The sequence below is a fragment of the Notothenia rossii genome (assembly GCF_949606895.1).
Source record: "Notothenia rossii genome assembly, chromosome: 1".
Classification (NCBI taxonomy): domain Eukaryota; kingdom Metazoa; phylum Chordata; class Actinopteri; order Perciformes; family Nototheniidae; genus Notothenia; species Notothenia rossii.
Window position 1 is genome coordinate 5,355,391 of NC_136912.1, and position 19,541 is coordinate 5,374,931.

A 19,541-nucleotide genomic window follows, 5' to 3' on the forward strand; every position below is an offset into this window, starting at 1 on the left:
AGCTCATTCCTCATACGAAGGAGGAGATGGCAGGTTAATCCAAATTAAAGTCAGATTTACCCAAGGTATAGTCTTTACTATTCTAGTTCTAGGCTCTGATAAACCTCACTACTTTTACTTACTGTGTATCCTTTTTGTATCTACCTGTATTTATTTAGTGCATTGGTTTGGTGAATTGAGCACAACTGGTTTGTAAAATACAGTCAAACCCAAGGGTGGGAGCAGCTTATCAGGTCCAGAAAGAAACAAATACAAAGCTGTTCAACATAAAAAAGTATAATGAGAAGTTAAGTGTTTTCCAACACCAAATAATAGGAAATGAATTCATTACGTTAAATGTATTTTTAATTGCCTTCCTAGCGAAATGGGAACTTCTCAGGGGGACTTTGTGGTGCGGATTTGACCCAAATTGGCTTTCTAGTACACACACAAACTGTGCAGACACACTCTCAGGTGGTCAAATTCGTTTTTTTTAGCACAAAATCACCTCCTTGCTCTAAATCAGGGGGTCCGCGGGGTCTTAAAAAGTATTAAAAGTTGATAAATCGATTTAGCGAAAATGAAGGCTATTAAAAAGTATTAAACAGCATTTTCCAAGGTATTAAATGTTGTAGCTTGTTTTCAATAAGTATATCAATTGTCCAAAGAGGTTGTATTCTACAGTGTGCCTGAATGTAATCATTGCGTAGGTGTGTAGTGTGATTCTGTGGAGTTTATTTATGGCATCCCGTTGGATTTGACGTCATCTGAACAGGACATCGCACGCTCACTGCTTGATAGCGCGCGCAGGTCCGTTTACGCCGGTTGTTAAACAACATCGTTATGGGGAAATGCAAGTCTGCGTCCAAATGGTTGGAAGATAAGGAGGAAGGACAATCAATACTGTATATAGTCAATGTGAGGTGAAGTGTGTCGTCAAGGTAACCGGTTAAAACTCCAAGTGGCGATGAGGTCTTAAAATGTATGGAAAGGGCTTTAAAAAAGGAATTACGTTTGACTTCAGGATTCCTGCATATACCCTGTAAAGTAGCCATGCACAGAAACAATGATTGGAAAAACTTGGGGTAGGTTAAAGGTTAAACATTTAATTTTTACTCGAAAGTTATCGTCAGCCAAACATTTATTTTTCTCACTAACTGTGGATTTGTCCCAGCATAATTTGTCTTAAATAGAAATATATAATATCTTTCAAGGTTCAAACGGTTACATTTTTATTGTACTAGAATCATTGATACATTGTGAACCTTAGCCTTTACCTCAAATTAATTAAAGAGAAATGGGAACATAGGGGGAAAGTATTTATTGAATGCCAAAATCTTCTTTGTCAGGTGTTTTCTTTGCACAGATCCTGTTCACACACCCAAACCACAGCATGCACTCTCTCTCCGTCTCTTTCTCTCTCTCCTTTATACAAGGACAAGGTCACACTCTGCTCCACCCTTTACAGTAGTACAGGAACATGACACTCCACACACACACACACACACACACACACACACACACACACACACACACACACACACACACACACACACACACACACACACACACACACACAGGTACGCACACAGGGTTCAGTTACCTCTCTTTCTACAAAGCCTCGTGGGAAGAATGACATCATCCCCTCTCTTTCTCCGCAGCTGTCAATCAAAGCAGACAATGAGGTTGAAGGGTTAAATCTCTCCTGATGGAGCAGCCTGTTCCACTGTGTTGAAAAGAGAGCATGTCTAAGTGGAATATCACATTACACACACTGACACTAACATTTTTTACATAAAGTATGTGTTCAAAATGTCTGAAGCCTCTACAGTGAGTGACTTGGAATGAGTGCAATGGGAGTCGTTTTTTAGATAGCTGTTAAAAAATGTAATGAACATTATACTAAAACAGAAACTGGGTCATTTTCTGTGTTGGGAGGGTTTTAAAAAAAAAGAGGTATTTATTCGTAAAAATGCTAGTTACCAGTAAAAATCTAATCTGAGTTTCACAATATAATTTAAATGTAAGCTATTGCTCCCCGCCACTTTTGGATAACCTCAATATCAAATGCAATGCGAATAAACCCAAGAGAAAAACTTTTTTTTATCATTTCATATTCCAGCTATTCCTCAAAAAACATGTTTTGGATATCATGCCATTCACATTTTAAATTTAAATACATTTTTTTTGTAGTTTTGGTATTTCTACCCCAAGCTTCCATAAGTGGGTCAAAAATGACCCGCATGCATTTTCTATGGGATCCAATGGGAACCTTTGATTCTTATCACCTGTTGCTGTCAGGAATACATTCACTGTAGGACACACAGAATACATCACAAGTGACACCTCTCAGGAAGATTATTTTACACAGCAAGATCTGATACCTTACGATAAATAATACTACTAAATAATACCTACTTAAATAATGATAATAATAATAATAACAGGGTGTCCGTGGGTTCTTATAAAGTATTAAAAGTTGATAAATCAATTTAGCGACAATGAAGGCTATTAAAAAGTATTAAAGGGCATTCTCCAAGGTATTATATTTTGTAGCTTGTTTTCAATAAGTATATAAATTGTCCAAAGAGGTTGTATTCTACAGTCTGCCTGAATGTAATCATTGCGTAGGTGTGGAGTGTGATTCTGTGTAGTTTATTTATGGCATCCCGTTGGGTTTGACGCCATCTGAACAGGACATCGCACGCTCACTGCTTGATAGCGCGCGGAGGTCCGTTTACGCCGGTTGTTAAACAACATCGTTATGGGGAAACTTGATCAACCGGCATGGATTGATGGGGGGTGGGCTATGAGTAGACAAGAGGAGAAGAGATGAGTTTTGAAAAGGGACTGGAATACTGTGAGGGTCTCAGAATAGCGGAGATCTTTGGGACAATATGTTCAAAACGTCTTTTTTTTTAAATGTAAAAAAAAACGTCTAAAATTATAAATAGTGAAAAATTAAATATAAAATATTTCTAGTGTGAATCAAAATATAATACCAAATATTATACAAGTGATTTTTTTCTTAACAAAAATGGCATAAAAACACATATTATTCTTTTTGACCCACTTATGGAAGAATCTGAGATACACACAGTTAAGCACACACACACTATTTTATGAATTTATAGCTTCACCTACTAAATCAAAAGCAGAACAAATGAAGCAAAGAAAGTGAAAACCATGAAGCAGATTCAGGCAGTAGAAGTATAGATTAAAGTATTATCCTACAGAACAGAACAGCTTACAGAGAAGAGATAACATCTGATCCTCTCATAACAAACACTATATGCTCTTTTAACATCCTGCTTGTAATCCACCATTTTTAGAAATGTAACAGTTATCTGATTAGTATCCTGATTAATCCCGTTGCACGTAATCCCGTTACACGTAATCCGTTACACGTAGTCTGTTACACGTAGTCCGTTACACGTAATCTCGTTACACGTAGTCCGTTACACGTAATCCCGTTACACGTAGTCCGTTACACGTAATCCCGTTACACGTAGTCCGTTACACGTAATCCCGTTACACGTAATCCCGTTACACGTAATCCCTTACACGTAGTCCGTTACACGTAATCCGTTACACGTAGTCCGTTACACGTAGTCCGTTACACGTAATCCGTTACACGTAATCCTTTACACGTAATCCGTTACACGTAGTCCGTTACACGTAATCCCGTTACACGTAGTCCGTTACACGTAATCCCGTTACACGTAATCCCGTTACACGTAGTCCGTTACACATAATCCCGTTACACGTAGTCCGTTACACGTGATCCCGTTACACGTAATCCGTTACACGTAATCCTGTTACACGTAGTCTGTTACTCTACAAGCCTGCTCATTTTGTAAGGAATCTTTACTGTACGTCTAAAAAACTTTGCAGAGAAACTGTTTCTGGCAACTCTAAGCTGACGTTGGCTGATTTACAGTAAAACAAACATTGAAAAAAATGCGTCTCGTCCTCAAAATGAACTCCCACTGAAGTCCTCCTGCTCTACACACTGAGTGAAAATAACTTCAAAGGGCAGAAACAATGTGCCGTACAGTAGAGGGATATTTATACAGTGTGTATTCATAGTAAATATCCTTGAGGAAAGATCTCACTTGAAAGAGTTGAATACTTTAATGAGTGCTGTGCTAGCAGACAGGGACTTCCAGTGGAGAGGAATGTGCTGCTTTCATTAATTAATGCAGATTTACCGCTTGTTTGGCTTGAAAGCTTTGACATCCAATTGAGTTGTTTAAGGGAATACTAACCATTTAAACATTTTTGATATAACTTTGCTATTATTTCATAGCTGGCCAGGAACAATCTCAAAATTGAAGACAGACAGAAGAATGGTTCAGTAAAACAAGTTCCCTAGTAGACCAATAAAGTGCCACAGTGACGCGTCCTAAAAACCGGAAGTAAGTTAACATTTTACCACTTCCGGTTCCTTCGACAAAAAAGCAATGGGATTTTCTCCATAGGGTTTAGGAAAGTAGCTGAAATAAGGTCTGTGGTTGAGACACATTGAAGAGACGGATCACGTTTTGTTCTACGACATTAAACACATCAGCAGTGACCCCACTGGTGATTTCTGAAGAGTTTACGTGTCTGAAAAACGATGGTTGTTACCAAGTGGCTGAATAGGACTACAGAAGTTGTCGAGGACGTTGTACGTCATTACACCGAACACGTAAACACTCCTCTAAGTTTGTTTGCCCTGTTCTGCTTGAAAGCAAGTCCCTGCCTCCTGCAGACTGTTCAAACAAACGCTTCAACTTGTACCATTTAGAATCTGTATGTTTGAATATGGATCTTAAAGGTGGGGTATGTCATTTATTTCAGAAACACTTTTTGTTATATTCCATGGAATGCTCTTAACATCCCGATAGCAATGAATATATGAAATGCTTTGACAATAAATACATACATTTCATCTGTGGAAGCCGTTGTACTGTAAAAAGCACGACCAATCATCTGAGCCGGCCCGGCTAAAGTAACTGGATGGCCTACCTGCCTGTCAGCCTTCCATCTGTGCACAAACTTATTTCGTGCCCTCATTGGTCATGTGCGCGTTCGTGTTTGTTGGAGGAGGGGCTCTGTAAGGAAGTGGCAGATTTTGTGTATTTTCAAATTCTAGCGCACTCGAGCTGGTTTCTCCAAAATTACCTACCCCACCTTTAAGTTGGCGTGACGTTGAAGCAGCGACCCTGCTGTAGTTCGTTTATAGCATAACGTTAGCATTTTGCTTCTGGCGACTAGATTTATGATTAGAAAATTATAAAAATAGGGTAGACATGTGGAGATTATCCGGCTGAACAAAACGTGATCCGTCTCTTAAATGTGTTTCAACCACAGACCTTATTTCCAGCTATTTTCCAAAATCCTATGGAAAAATTGCATTGGTTTGTTGTGGAAGGAACCGGAAGAAGTTTACTTCGGGGTTTTAGGACGCGTCACTGTGGCACTCTATGAGAGGTTAAAGATATTCATTGCAACTGAGATATACCAATCAAGCAGGGAAATTTGACTTTATTACGTCCTTTGTTCTTTTAAAGAGCTGGCGATGGTAGTTCGGATAGGCATATTCGGATGTTCTGCCATTTTGAATTTCCCACCAACACGTACAGCAGCTTTAAAATGTTAACACAAACCTTAACCTAAAACATGTGACTGTGTCTGCAATGTGCTTTAATTTATAGACATTTCATACACAATTCATTCATTTAATTGAACTTTTGTACATTTTGTAAGTCAACATTTCTTTAAAATATGAACCTATATGTCGTTTGTATTATTGGATATGACTTTTTGGACTTTACTCTGCATATGCCATTAGCCGCTTTCACACCAAGTACTTTGCCGTACTTAGTTCCCAGCACTTAGTTCCCCCATGGAACTAAGTACAGATCGCGTTCACACCGTAATAAGTTCCCTGGGACTCCCAGCAGCTTCTACTGAAGCCTTCCGAGTAAATCGCCAGAACGCCGACACCTCCTCATCTCCATCGCTCCCATGTTTTCTTTTGTGTTGCCATAAGTTAGTCTCTCTCCGTTGGTGCGTTGGGCTAATGCTAATGCTAATAATGCTATGCCAGCAAATACAATGGCGGCTTCACAAAACTTTTCAGAGTTTTACGGGACGTGGTTTTCAATCCGCCCAGCCAATCAGAAATTGGAGCTTTTTTCTCCCCAGGAAAGTACCAGCTCTCTATCAGGCACTGAAAAGGGGGTAGAAGTTCTCATGAACTAAGTTCTCTTTTTGGTGTGAACGCAAAATCCCAGGAACTGTCGGAACTAAACGGGAAAAGTACTCCGGTGTGAAAGCGCCTATTGCTAATTTCAAAGTACCTCAGTCCTCCGTGCACTGCCTGTTCTCTAATCTGTTTTCTTGTTTGTTTATTTCAGGGATCTGAACGGGAACAACCTGACAGCGATCACCAAGGCAGACTTCTCTGGTCTCAAACACCTCAGAGTCCTGTAAGTTTACTCATTCACCTACATATACATTTGCGTCTTTTACATGCCCATAGTATCAATAACATCTTTAAATCAACGTCTTTTAATTCAAAATGTGCCTTTTACTTATCTACGTTTGGTTCGTAACACTCTTATATCTGTAAAATAAAGAGCTGTAAGCTTCTTTCACAGCTGTCAGGGTCTTTGTTGACGGTGCAGCAGCTTGCATGTATTCAGCAGATTCTTTCCCACAATTCTTTGCTAGTTTTATGTGTGAGGAATGTGGGAATCCTGGCTGTGGTGGCACCATCAGCAGCCAGAGGGAACAGAGCTCTGCAGTCACACCCGAGCCACCCAGAGGCGCTTGCCGGGTGTCAGTGTCAGTCTGATTTACAACAGGGAGGGGTTTATCTGTGACCTTTTCACCTGGAAACACAGTGCCCTGAGGGAGGGGCAGCAGTGATGGGAGTTTACTGTGTTTACCTGGGTGTCAGGGAGGGACATTAAGGTGGAGAAAGGATGACATGCCGGGAAGTAATGACATCTCCTGAGGCTCAGAGCAGATTATCAGCATGCTGGGAGCCCCGGGTCGTTTCTGTCAGGAGGGGATTGAGTGTTACACCAGAGGTTTATAATGTGGAAGTCTGCAGAGGGCTTTTACCAAACGTACAGATCCCAGCGGACACAGTGGGAGACACAATGAGTGATGGGGATTTGGGTTTCCAGTTTGATTAATAGGAGGGTAAAGATGTATTTTTAAGCAGAGTTTTAGTTTCAGTTTTTTTTTTGCAAGGTGTCAGAAATCACCTTTTTTTGTCTATTATAACACCCCAGGGCCGGCCCTTGGCATAGGCAGTATAGGCGAATAATAAGGGCGCATCAATCAATGAGGGGCGCCGAAAATAAAAAATAAAAAGTTAGAAATTAAAAAAAATTTTTTATATTTTCTATTTCATAACAACACAATTTCCCGATTTTGGATCAACAAAGTCCATCTTATTATCTTATACTAACAGAACTACGCCTATATTGTGTACAGCGCCCATACACTATGGCGCACCCCCCCCCCCAAATCAAGTTGAACCGCCCCAGCCCCAGTAAAAACCAGAGGTTTATGTGAAATAGTTCTTTTTTTGAAATCATGGTTTTAGTGTGCAATTATAGGTTTTCATTTTGTATTTGTGTTAATTTAAAATAAATCAAACTCCCAAAAAACGTATACAGCTTTTATTAACACTGGAATTTACTGTGTAAGCGGCCGCGGGGGGGGAGAGCTTTAGAGAGCTCTCTCCTGAAAGACTGAGAGGCTCTGATAACCTCAGCTCAGTGAGGTAAAGGCACACCTTTAAATGATCATTATAGTTATACAAAAATAAGAGAATAGATTTTCATCTATTCTCTTATAGTATAAAATACTATATGACAGTAAAAAAAAGTTGTTATTGATAGAATACAGTTTAAAAGGGGAGTGATTTGTAAAATAACCATAAATAAAAATAAAATCTGCTGACAGTTCTGTTTCATCTGGGTGTTGAGAGATGTATCCATAGATCTCTTAATGTTGCTCTCAAAGTGCACCAGATTGATGCTTTTAACTTCAATATTAAAAAAAAAAATCTTCCCAGGGGAAGATGCATGCCCCCGGACCCCCCAAGAGGAGGTTAGGTCCACCCCTCACTTAAATCATGTTCAAATGGATAGGATACTAAATACATTTACACACATCTTGTGTCCATATATTCCTGTTTTGGTGGTCATGCCACAACCGTGCATGCATGCGCAGGTCATAGTGAGTGTCTGCATTTTGGGGGGGGGGGGCAGCTAAAATCTTGCCTAGGGCAGCAAATTGGTCAGGGCCGGCCCTGTAACACCCCAATATAGCTAGATGCTGCTACGACGTTTTTACATAATAAGTAGCATTTTGTCAAATCAAGAATTAAATATTCTTGATTGGAAATAAAAAAAATACATTTTTACTACAGAAGGGAAAAGATGACTAAGCAGAAGAAGAAGCTGTAGTGCATTCCTGCAGGGATTTATTTTAAACTCAATAAGAAACATGTTATTAACAGATGCAACCAAACACTGTTTTATTCCAGGGAAGATAATCGACCCGGCATTTTAAGATCGAAAATTCGAAAAGTGGGAAAAATGTTACATCTTTGGAATTCGAGTCCATATCCTTTTTTCACACTTCACATGTTCCTACCTTCCTATATACACTGATGTCTGTTGTAATATATCCTGATGTTATACTTAGCTTAAAGTCTTTGAATAGGACAATTATGTAATGGCAAACCATTCAGCTATTATATATATAATTGTTGTAAAGTGTCCTTATTGCAAAGTATTTTTACTGTACAGCACTTTGGCTCCACCAAAAACCGTGCTATATAAATAAAACTTGATTTGATTTGATATTATTATAAAAGGAACAAAGTTATAATTTGACAAATAGCTATTCCATTAAAAACACAATAATACATTAAGAATGACAAAATATAATACATAATAATAATAATAACTAACACATTGATTGTGATGTTCTCCAAATTGCATTTCTTCTCAATGTGTTTTAGTGTCATTTTAATATTTGTTTTTAAAATGTTTTTTTTTGATTGCAGTCATCTGATGGAGAACCAGATCAGTAACGTGGAGAGAGGAGCTTTTGATGAGCTGAAGGAGCTGGAGAGACTGTGAGAGAACACACACTCACATTAATGTGCATGCATGTCCACTGAACAGACTTTAACATTAACTTATCGATTGTGTTTTCTTTGTCCCTCCAGTCGCCTCAATAAAAACCATCTCAGCCAATTTCCAGAGCTGCTGTTTCAGAAGAACGAACTCCTCTCTCGACTGTAAGTGTCCAACATCTCTGCTTAACTCTCAACCTTTTAAAGTCCTGCAGTGATGACGCATTTCTGTAGACCGACCCGAAGTTAGCATCAACATGCATTTGGCCAGTTTTTGTTGATAGCTGGAATAACAATTATTTCTGTGCTTGGTGTTCGAGTTGCTGCATGCTCTAATTTAAAATACATATATTTGATTCTCACAGTTCAAACTAAACATATAATGCCATGGCTGATGGAGTAACAGGGTCCTAAATGAACTTTTAGGTTTATCTGCCAGTGGCTCTGTGTTTTGTGGTGAAGTAGGTCTATCTCAGCAACCTGCCAAAGGGCCGTTGACCTCATTTATTTTATTTGCCAACATGGATTTTTACTGTCGTTTGGAGAGGAGCGGGGGCTAATTTTAGAACACGGGAAGTAGCCAATTTAGTTTATTGGATTTAGGAGGACTATGTGACGCCCCTTGAAGCCTGAACTGCGGTTGCTCTACTCTGGTGAGGAATAGCATGTTTATGTTTGTTGTGTCAGCAGATAGGTGGAGGGTATTTGTATAAATATATATTTTTAAAAAGCACGCAGATGGGGAAGAAGGCCATAATGCATTTTCTCCATTTCTTTACATATTTCAACCACTTTGTTTTGTGTGTAAATTTAAGGCAAGTCAAGTGTATTTAAAAAACAACGCAATTCAAAATGACACGTTAAAAGCATTTAAACAAGCTAAATCTGACATGTTTAAAACACATGATTTAAAGCTACTGTGTAGTAAAGGATATGAATAGTTATTAGATTCAATAAAAGGCAGCAGTTCTCCTGGAGTTTGCTCCAGATATTTGGAGCATAAACAGCAAACGCAGCTTCTCCATGTTTAGTTTTGACTTTGGGGACGAAATGTAGCAGAAGATCAGAAACTGTACCAAATGATTTTTCTAAAACGGTACATTCAATCTGAATTCTAAGAGAACCAAAACCCGATAAACCCACAATAATCTTACACCTTACAGTCTATACACTCTATATACCCTGGCGCTAAAGTAGCTCATATATTTATATTTTGTAACTACTGAAATTAGTCAAAAAGCATGTCATGTACAGAAGAGACTGTTTTTGATGCTTTAGTGCTTGCCAGTTTTCAGATCAAACATTGACCCATTTCTCTCACCTAGAAAACTCTTCACATAGTCTCCCTTTGGACAGCAGAGGCACCGCAAATACTTCCCACAATCCCACAGGAGCGGGAGGCGCAGCTAAACACTTTAATTTGACAACTAAACACACACACACACACACACACACACACACACACACACACACACACACACACACACACACACACACACACACACACACACACACACACACACAGAGCTTTAATAACTGCAAGCTTGGAAGCAGTTGGTTACTATGCGGCTAAACGTCCCTCACACACACGCTGCTCACACACACGCTGCTCACACACACGCTGCTCTCTAGTCTTTGTTGTGAGTGTGTGTTTGTAGTGCAGCACGGGGAATGTATCTGCTACTGCCTGGAGACGCCGGGATACACACACACAAACACGGCTGCAGAGAGGGAAAGAAAAACAAACACTCTTTAATTAACTTTTCTCAATGATTGATTCATTTATGACACTGATGTCTTTTTGGACCTGTGTGTGTGTTTGTAAGTGTTTTCATTGAAGTGGTTGACAGAAAAATGTGCAGTTACGAAGACACACTCTTGCTTTTCCTCAAAGGGAGTAAAGTGGATAACAGCTTTGGAAAGTACAACTAATTACAGAAGCAAGGGGCGGATGAACAAGTGGATGTGTTTGTATGAGATAGAGAGATAAAGACAAGGTCTGAGAGCGATACATAAACGAAAGTGTGTGTGTGTGTGTGTGTGTGTGTGTGTGTGTGTGTGTGTGTGTGTGTGTGTGTGTGTGTGTGTGTGTGTGTGTGTGTGTGTGTGTGTGTGTGTGTGTGTGTGTGTGTGTGTTGGTCCATTTGTAGATGTGTGTGTCTGTCCTGATTATTTGCTGTTTGCCTTTTTGGCAATTTCACACTCTGGCTCCCATCAGGGAATGCCGAGATGGACTTGGCATGTTCGATCAATCAGCACACACACACACACACACACACACACACACACACACACACACACACTCACACTCACACTCACACTCACACTCACACTCACACTCACACTCACACACACACAAAGCAGTTCAGAGCCATTAGCACTTCCTCCACCAGGAGTGATTTATTCTCCTCCCGCTGTGTTGATGGACTCTATAAAGCCTGGTGTGCCTCGGAAACACACACACACACACACACACACACACACACACACACACACACACACACACACACACACACACACACACACACACACACACACACACACACACACACACACACACACACACACACACACACACACAGCTTATTTTTGTTTCTGTGCATTTTTCTCTCTTCAGCCAAATTACCTCTCATACTTCAATTTACATTCTTCGCCCTACATATCAATTAGTTGCTTATAGTCAAATCTATCTTTCTTGTGTTTTGATAGTCGAGTGTGTTCATAGAATTGTATTTCTTGGGAGTTCAGACTTTTAATCCTATTTTATGTACTCACACATCTAACGATCATATGTTGGTTGCTGCGTGTGAGTGGCTGCAACGGTTCACTGTAAATGTCCTCTGCTGCCCGTATGTACAGTGGTCCTGGTGAATAACTGTGTGGCAAAGGTCATAGCCATGTACTATTAAAGGGGACTACTGTATGCTCCGCTGTATTTAAAGATCCTATATCATGTTGAATTTCTTCATACAGTCATAAGTCAGGTTTAACAGTTTAATCAACATCTGCTCAATGTTTCTTCCGTCACCATGATCAAAGCTTCCTCCTCAGGATTGATGTACTGTCTTGTAAAGGGAAGGGAGTTTCACCATTTCCTCATTTATCTCCAGAAAATATTTTGGATCGCTTGTTTGATTTATTTATTTACTCATTGGCCAATTTACGCTTCCCTTCTTCAATAGTTAGCTGAATTTCAGATCATACATTTATCGTGATTTTGGGTCAGAGGGTTTCTCAACGAAATGCAGTTTCATTTACAGAAGGAAAACATTTCAAAATCACTAGTGCATTCCTGTAATGGCTTTCCTTCATTTGCATCATGTAACATGTACATACAGGCAACACACACTCACGTTTTTTACTGTCAGCTTTTCAATGTTCCATCCCTCTTTGCCTCTTCTCCTTACGCCTCTGTTTTTGTGAAGGGTTCTCTCCACACCCTGTAACAGCCCTTTGTGTGTTTGATGATACCCAGAGGCTGCCTGGATGTGTGAAGTGCCCCCTCCCTTTAGCCCAGGGGAGCGCAAGAATTATGGGAGTGTAGTTTTAATGTCTCACTCACACACACACTCACCTTGACCTGGAGGTGAACTGTCTGCTCAGCTAGTGAACGCTGCGCTAATGGGATTTACTCCTTCAGACACACAGTTTGTTGGACTCATGCTACTTCCTGTCAATTTAGTTTTTTAAGGAGAAATAATGCTAACATGTAAAATAAAAGTTAATGTCAATGTATGCTGGATAAACAGTGCCCCATGCAAAGCGGTGATCTGACATATTGATGTTTAAGCTGCAAACATCTTAATGTGATCCCGTGTGAAATGTTCTTAAAGTGCCATGTCGAATTATTAACCTCTATTAGAAACTATGGAGCAATGTTTTTAAATATGTACTGTATGATGGGAAATGCACGAGCATGTTGGAAATGCTTTGGACGAGAAAAGCGCCAGGATTTTTTTTTATTGTGCACTTCAAATACTACTGGCTAATAACACTTAGCAACTATCATCAAATTGCTTCCCTTCAGCCAATTTCGTCACAAATGTGTTGATCACACGTGGCATCATCAATGGGTGTGCCACAAGTGAGTTAACGATGTCCGAAATACATTTTTCTACCTTGCCTGGGAAGACGAGATGCTCTTAGTTCTGTCTCTGAAAGTACCCAAGTCACTGTAAAAGAAAAACTATAACCTAATAATGTCATTTTTTAACTCTACTCCAGAATTAGTATCTGTTTTTTTCTGACATCTTTAATACGTTCTATTATGACATTTCTGCTTAATGTGGAGCTTCAGTTTTTTAGCTTGAATGGCTTGCTGTTGCTGGTTTGTGTCGAATAATATAACAAATCAGCAAACATATCCAATTCAAAAAATGTATCAATGGTAGCAGTTTTTTTAACCCTATTTTGGTGAAAAAGTACACGTTATGAAATATTTAAAAAAATCAAGTCAAAGCGTCCAGTATCTACATTTCTTTTGTTGTTTGAACATCATATACTCTAACAAGACCTCTCTGATTCCAATCCACCGTGACAGTGTACTTGGAAATTCAGTGCAGGTTTGATTTAATGTGTTTTTTCGAGTGTGTCCGTGCGGTTACAGTAACTTTCCCATCAGACACTTGAAGAGTTTCTCTCGTTAGGCACACATTCAGAGCTGTCCTCATTAGAGCAGTTGATTGGCATCTGAGAGGCTAATTAGCGGCGGCTGTATACAGGCTAACCCGGAACGTGACCTCGCCGTTTACCCGACTAATTTACTGTGTGAGCAGAGGAGCACGATGGAGGTGTGTGTGTGTGTGTGTGTGTGTGTGTGTGTGTGTGTGTGTGTGTGTGTGTGTGTGTGTGTGTGTGTGTGTGTGTGTGTGTGTGTGTGTGTGTGTGTGTGTGTGTGTGTGTGTGTGTGTGTGTGTGTGTGTGTGTGTGTGTGTGTGTGTGTGTGTGTGTGTGTGTGTGTGTGTGTGTGTGTGTGTGTGTGTGTGTGTGTGTGTGTGCCTGTCTGTTTGTATCTGTGAGAGAGGGGAAGAGCACGCTGGAGGATTATTTGTGTGTGTGTGTGTGTGTGTGTGAGCGTGTGTGTGTGAGCATGTGTGTGTGAGCGTGTGTGTGTGTGTGTGTGTGTGTGTGAGCATGTGTGTGTGTGTGTGTGTGTGTGTGTGTGTGTGTGTGTGTGTGTGTGTGTGTGTGTGTGTGTGTGTGTGTGTGTGTGTGTGTGTGTGTGCCTGTCTGTTTGTATCTGTGAGAGAGGGGAAGAGCACGCTGGAGGATTATTTGTGTGTGTGTGTGTGTGTGTGTGTGTGTGTGTGTGTGTGTGTGAGCGTGTGTGTGTGAGCATGTGTGTGTGAGCGTGTGTGTGTGTGTGTGTGTGTGTGTGAGCATGTGTGTGTGTGTGTGATAATTGCTTACATTTGCAGTATCATTTTCAGTTGTTGTGTGTCTGTGTGACTGCATTTACACATGCTAATTACTTACATTAACATCTGTCCAGCTATATTTTTTAGTATGTGATTAGGTTAGATGGTTATTTATAGTGTCTGCTGTCTGTGTGTGAGATAAAGTGAGAACAAAGAATGTCCGTCCATATGCATTTAACATTTTTGTGTGTTCCTGGGGGCCATTATTGCATTGTTGCAGTTGTAATAAGTGTCTGCTGTCTCACTGTGTTGTGAGATGATTGGATGCATTTAGATATTTGCAGTGTCTGATTGTGTCCTCTGCTTAAACCTGAAGAGCAGTCAAATGTAAGCTTTTAATAATTAATTCCAAAGCACATACACTAACTGGATGTATAAATTAGTAGCCACCACGTATACTCTGTAAAGAACATCTTAGTGATGCATTAATGAACCTTACTTGACATTGCACGCCCTGCAATATGACTATCGCCCATTTTGCCATATGTCGATGCTGAAACAACATGTCGGGCAGCCGTTATCACAACCTGATGTTTGGGATGTTAATAAAAAGCATCTGCAGAAAGGTTAACAGGCGTGTGAAATGTCTTCATCTCTTCTTGTATTTTCATTTTTTTTTATAACTTCATGAATCCGTATCAGATGTCAGGACTCCATTCATGCTCCCTTAAAGTGTTTTCACTGACATATTGAAGAGCACTACTAGATGCTTGCACCTCAGTTAACTAGATAGTCGGCAGGTAGTGTACCGTGGATGAATCAGTTGCATGGTGCAGATAAAAAACAAGGTTGATGAAAGTGCACATGCAATACAATATATGTGCCATCAAAGCAAAGCGCTGAGAGTGCCAACAATCTCAATAGAGTTGGGGATACGTTTCTGTGTCATCTCTTTACAACACGTGTGGCCATTTGGTTCAGGGTAAATACAAAAAAGAAAAAGAAACATGCAAGATGTTATGTTTCATTGTGGTATTTTCAAATGTACTTCATCCCAAATAGTGCTTCACGTGCTATAACCTTACAAACAGAAAGAGCTTGTTCCAGCCGACAGCAGATATGCCTGCGTGTGTTCAGGCCATTTGCACATGCATGCGTTTCTATATTTACATTATCTCCAGGGCTCAAATCCGCCATCCCTGAACACACAGGAGCAGGATTTTCCCCGGAATTTTTGTTTTCCCAAAGCTGGGAATGCAGGACGCTCCCTGCTGCGTGCGGCAACAGCTTCACGCTGGATAACAGGATCTGTGGCGAGGAAAGACACCTCTCTCCCCTCCGAAAAAACCTGCTCAGCTGTTATTCTACAGCCCTGTGTGTGTGTGTGTGTGTGTGTGTGTGTGTGTGTGTGTGTGTGTGTGTGTGTGTGTGTGTGTGTGTGTGTGTGTGTGTGTGTGTGTGTGTGTGTGTGTGTGTGTGTGTGTGTGTGTGTGTGTGTGTGTGTGTGTGTGTGTGTGTGTGTGTGTGTGTGTGTGTGTGTGTGTGTGTGTGTGTGTGTGGGTGGGTGGGTGGGTGGGTGGGTGGGTGGGTGTGTTTTGGTATGTTAGACCAGCAACAGTGATCTTCCCTGTTATGTCTGTCCAAAGTAAAGACGACCGATTAGCTTTGTCTCCTCTCGACGCTTTCATCCTCTCTGGACTCTCTCTGTCCTCTCACATCTCGGCAGGCTCGTCATTCCCCTCCTGCTCCCTGGCTAAATGACGCACTGCGTGCTAACAGAACCATCCTACGGGCAGCTGAGCAGAAATGGTGGAAATCCAAACACTGTGACGTCCTCCTAACCTATCAGGCTCTCCTCTCCTCTTTCTCATCTTCAATCTTTCAGGCAAAAAGCACTTTCTTTCAAGATAAGATCTATTCTTCCTATTCCAATCCCCAAAAACTATTTTCTATCTTCTCCACCCTCTTGGACCCCCCCAAAGCCCCCTCCCCCTCCTCCCTTCTTCCAAGCGACTTTGTTAACTACTTTGAAAAAAAGGTTGATGATATCGCTCTTCTTTTTCCGACTCACCATTACGCAGCGTCCACACGGCGGTGTGCGTTAAAGCTTGCCGGCGGGCGTGTCGGAAGCTCGACCAACAACCAATCACATGAATCTCCCGCCCCGGACACACAAGCACGCGGTTTGATTGGCTAGAGCTTGTACTGGCATATGATTTGATTGGCTGACGCTTCAAAAGTTGAACATTGCTCAACTTTTGAAGCGAGCAACGCGAGCAAAGCGAAGCAACGCTCCCACAATGCAGTCCGGCAAAGAGTGACGTCACCCCATTCAAAGTGAATGGGCAGAAGCGTTGAAGCTTCAACGCACACCGCCGTGTGGACGGGCCGTTACTCACCACTGGGTCACCAGACCCTCCCTTCACCCACACACTGACCTCCTTCTCCCCTCTCTCTCCAAGTGAGGTTCTTACCATCATTACCTCTGCCCGTCCTACCACCTGTCCTCTGGACCCTATCCCCTCAAACCTCCTTCAGACTATCGCTCCTGATATTCTACCGTTTCTCACCCATTTCATCAACACTTCTCTAACTTCTGGTCACTTTCCAAACAGTCTCAAGGAGGCAAGAGTAAACCCTCTCCTAAAGAAACCCACTCTCAACCCGTCTGATGTTATAAACTACAGACCTGTCTCTCTCCTCCCGTTCCTGTCTAAAACACTTGAACGCGCTGTCTTTAAACAACTCTCCTGTTATCTCCATCAGAACAACCTTCTGGATCCGCACCAGTCTGGTTTTAAGGCAGGTCACTCAGCAGAAACTGCCCTCCTCGCTGTCTCTGAGGAACTGCACACAGCTAAAGCAGCCTCCCTCTCCTCTGTCATCATCCTTCTGGACCTGTCTGCTGCATTCGACACGGTGAACCATCAGATCCTCCTTCGCACTCTCCAAGAACTTGGAGTTTCAGGCACTGCACTTTCCCTCCTCACCTCATACCTCAAAGACCGCACCTACAGGGTAACTTGGAGAGGGTCAGAGTCTGACCCTTGTCAATTAACTACAGGGGTCCCTCAGAGCTCTGTTCTTGGTCCCCTCCTCTTCTCTCTGTACACAAACTCGCTTGGATCAGTCATTAGCCCGCATGGTTTTTCATACCACTGCTACGCTGACGACACCCAATTCATTCTGTCCTTTCCCCGCTCAGAGACCCAGGTCGTCGCACGCATCTCTGCTTGTCTAGCTGACATCTCTCAGTGGATGTCTGCAATCCACTTCAAGACAATGGTACTTGCGTACCATGCTGTGAATGGATCTGGCCCTTCCTACATCCAGGACAAGGTTAAACCGTACACCCCAGCACGTGCACTCCGCTCTGCATCAGCCAAACGGCTCGCTGCACCCGCACTGCGAGGGGGACCCAAGTTCCCATCAGCAAAAACACGTGGGTTTGCTATCCTGGCTCCGAAATGGTGGAATGAGCTCCCCATTGAAATCAGGACAGCAGAAAGCTTACACATCTTCAGGCGCAGACTGAAAACTCATCTCCACTTCCCGCGATAGAATTACTAACAAAGCACTTATATACTAATAAAGGGCTGGCTTATCTAAAGCCAGTTGAGTTAGTAGCACTTGAAATGTTTGGCTCTATGAAACCTGATGTACTTATATGATTCTGTTTTCTTCAAGTTTGTATCTTCTTGGTCGAATGCACTTATTGTAAGTCGCTTTGGATAAAAGTGTAAATTGCTAAATGCAATGTAATGTAATGTCTCAAATCATTTCTGTACCTTAGATTTTTTTTCATCTGGGTTACATGATGGAATTTGTGCAACGATTAGCGATTTTGGTTGCTCTGGTGGACACACCACAATCACACCAGTTTTTGTTCACAATTTAAGTAACGTACCACTACATTGATGTCGAAAAGAAGCCTGCATTAATTTATAGGATCAATTGAGCCGTCAGTAATGATTTGGTACCGCTGTGCGATGGTAGGTTACTAAGGCTGGCGTCACACTGTCCTGAAATTGACACCAGATGGACACAAGAATATGGAATTGTGAATTTCGCACAAAGATGGCCCCGAATTTGGTCAACAGCCAATCAACAGCCAAAGCAATTACGATGCCTACAGAAGGCCACACGATGGCACCCGAACCACACACTCCGTCATGTTGTTTCCATAGCAACAACAATTTCCTGTCAACAGCGTAAACTCGCCTTCAAAAATAAAAGCATCTAAATAAAACAGGAAGTTAACGTAAATGACATTTAAGATATAGAACTGCAACGAAAGTAACAAAAACAATGTAGTATCCTTTTCAGTTTCAAAGAACACATTGTACTATAATACGATGGCTACATGACGGCATTGCGAGGGCTTCACGTTGTCGTGTTGCCTTCCTAAGACAATCGGGCAGCTTCTTGTTTCCTTCGTTTTGTCTTGGTGAGGCGAAAAATGCCCGATGGCACCGAAGATCACCCGAAGTAAAGACGAAGATGACACGATTTGACAAGATGCCCTCACGGGTGCCTTACGAAGGGCAAAAAGAACACACAAATTCAACACGAAAATTAACCTTCGCAAGTTCCTTCTGCAATTTTTTGGCATGCCAAAGATTTTGCCACCGCTAACAAAGTTGCTGCCGGAGCCTGAGAAACTCCACCGGCGGTCATACGATGGCTTAACATGCCCTCACGAATGGCCCGATGTTGTTACGATCAGAGCCGAATTTTAACATTTCGTTTATCGTGTGTCCATCTTGTGTCAATTTCAGGACAGTGTGACGCCGGCTTAAAGGAAGTAACTGATTTGAGGCAAGTGAGAGAGACAGAAAAGCATTATGGGAAGAAAAACTGCTCAAATAGTCAGGCACTAAACTTAGATTGATACTAGGACAGACATTAGTGAGAGAAAACGGACGATCACAGTCAAACATCACCATGTTGAATTTTTATTTTATTTCTCCATTGTTTTGTCCTTTTTCAATGAAGCGCTCTGCTCCCCTGTAGATGGATGATGGAAAGAGAAATAAATCATGGAGTTGACAGTT

At 41.4% G+C, this 19,541-nt stretch overlaps 1 protein-coding gene across 1 annotated transcript in view; it reads left to right on the top strand.

The window, feature by feature from the left end:
* Positions 1 to 19,541, top strand: part of slit1b (slit homolog 1b) — a 59,930-nt gene that overhangs the window by 16,273 nt on the left and 24,116 nt on the right. The window contains exons 3-5 of the mRNA XM_079690903.1: positions 6,384 to 6,455; positions 9,059 to 9,130; positions 9,224 to 9,295. Of these exons, the coding sequence (XP_079547029.1) occupies positions 6,384 to 6,455; positions 9,059 to 9,130; positions 9,224 to 9,295 (216 nt within the window). The remainder of the gene's footprint in view (positions 1 to 6,383; positions 6,456 to 9,058; positions 9,131 to 9,223; positions 9,296 to 19,541) is intronic.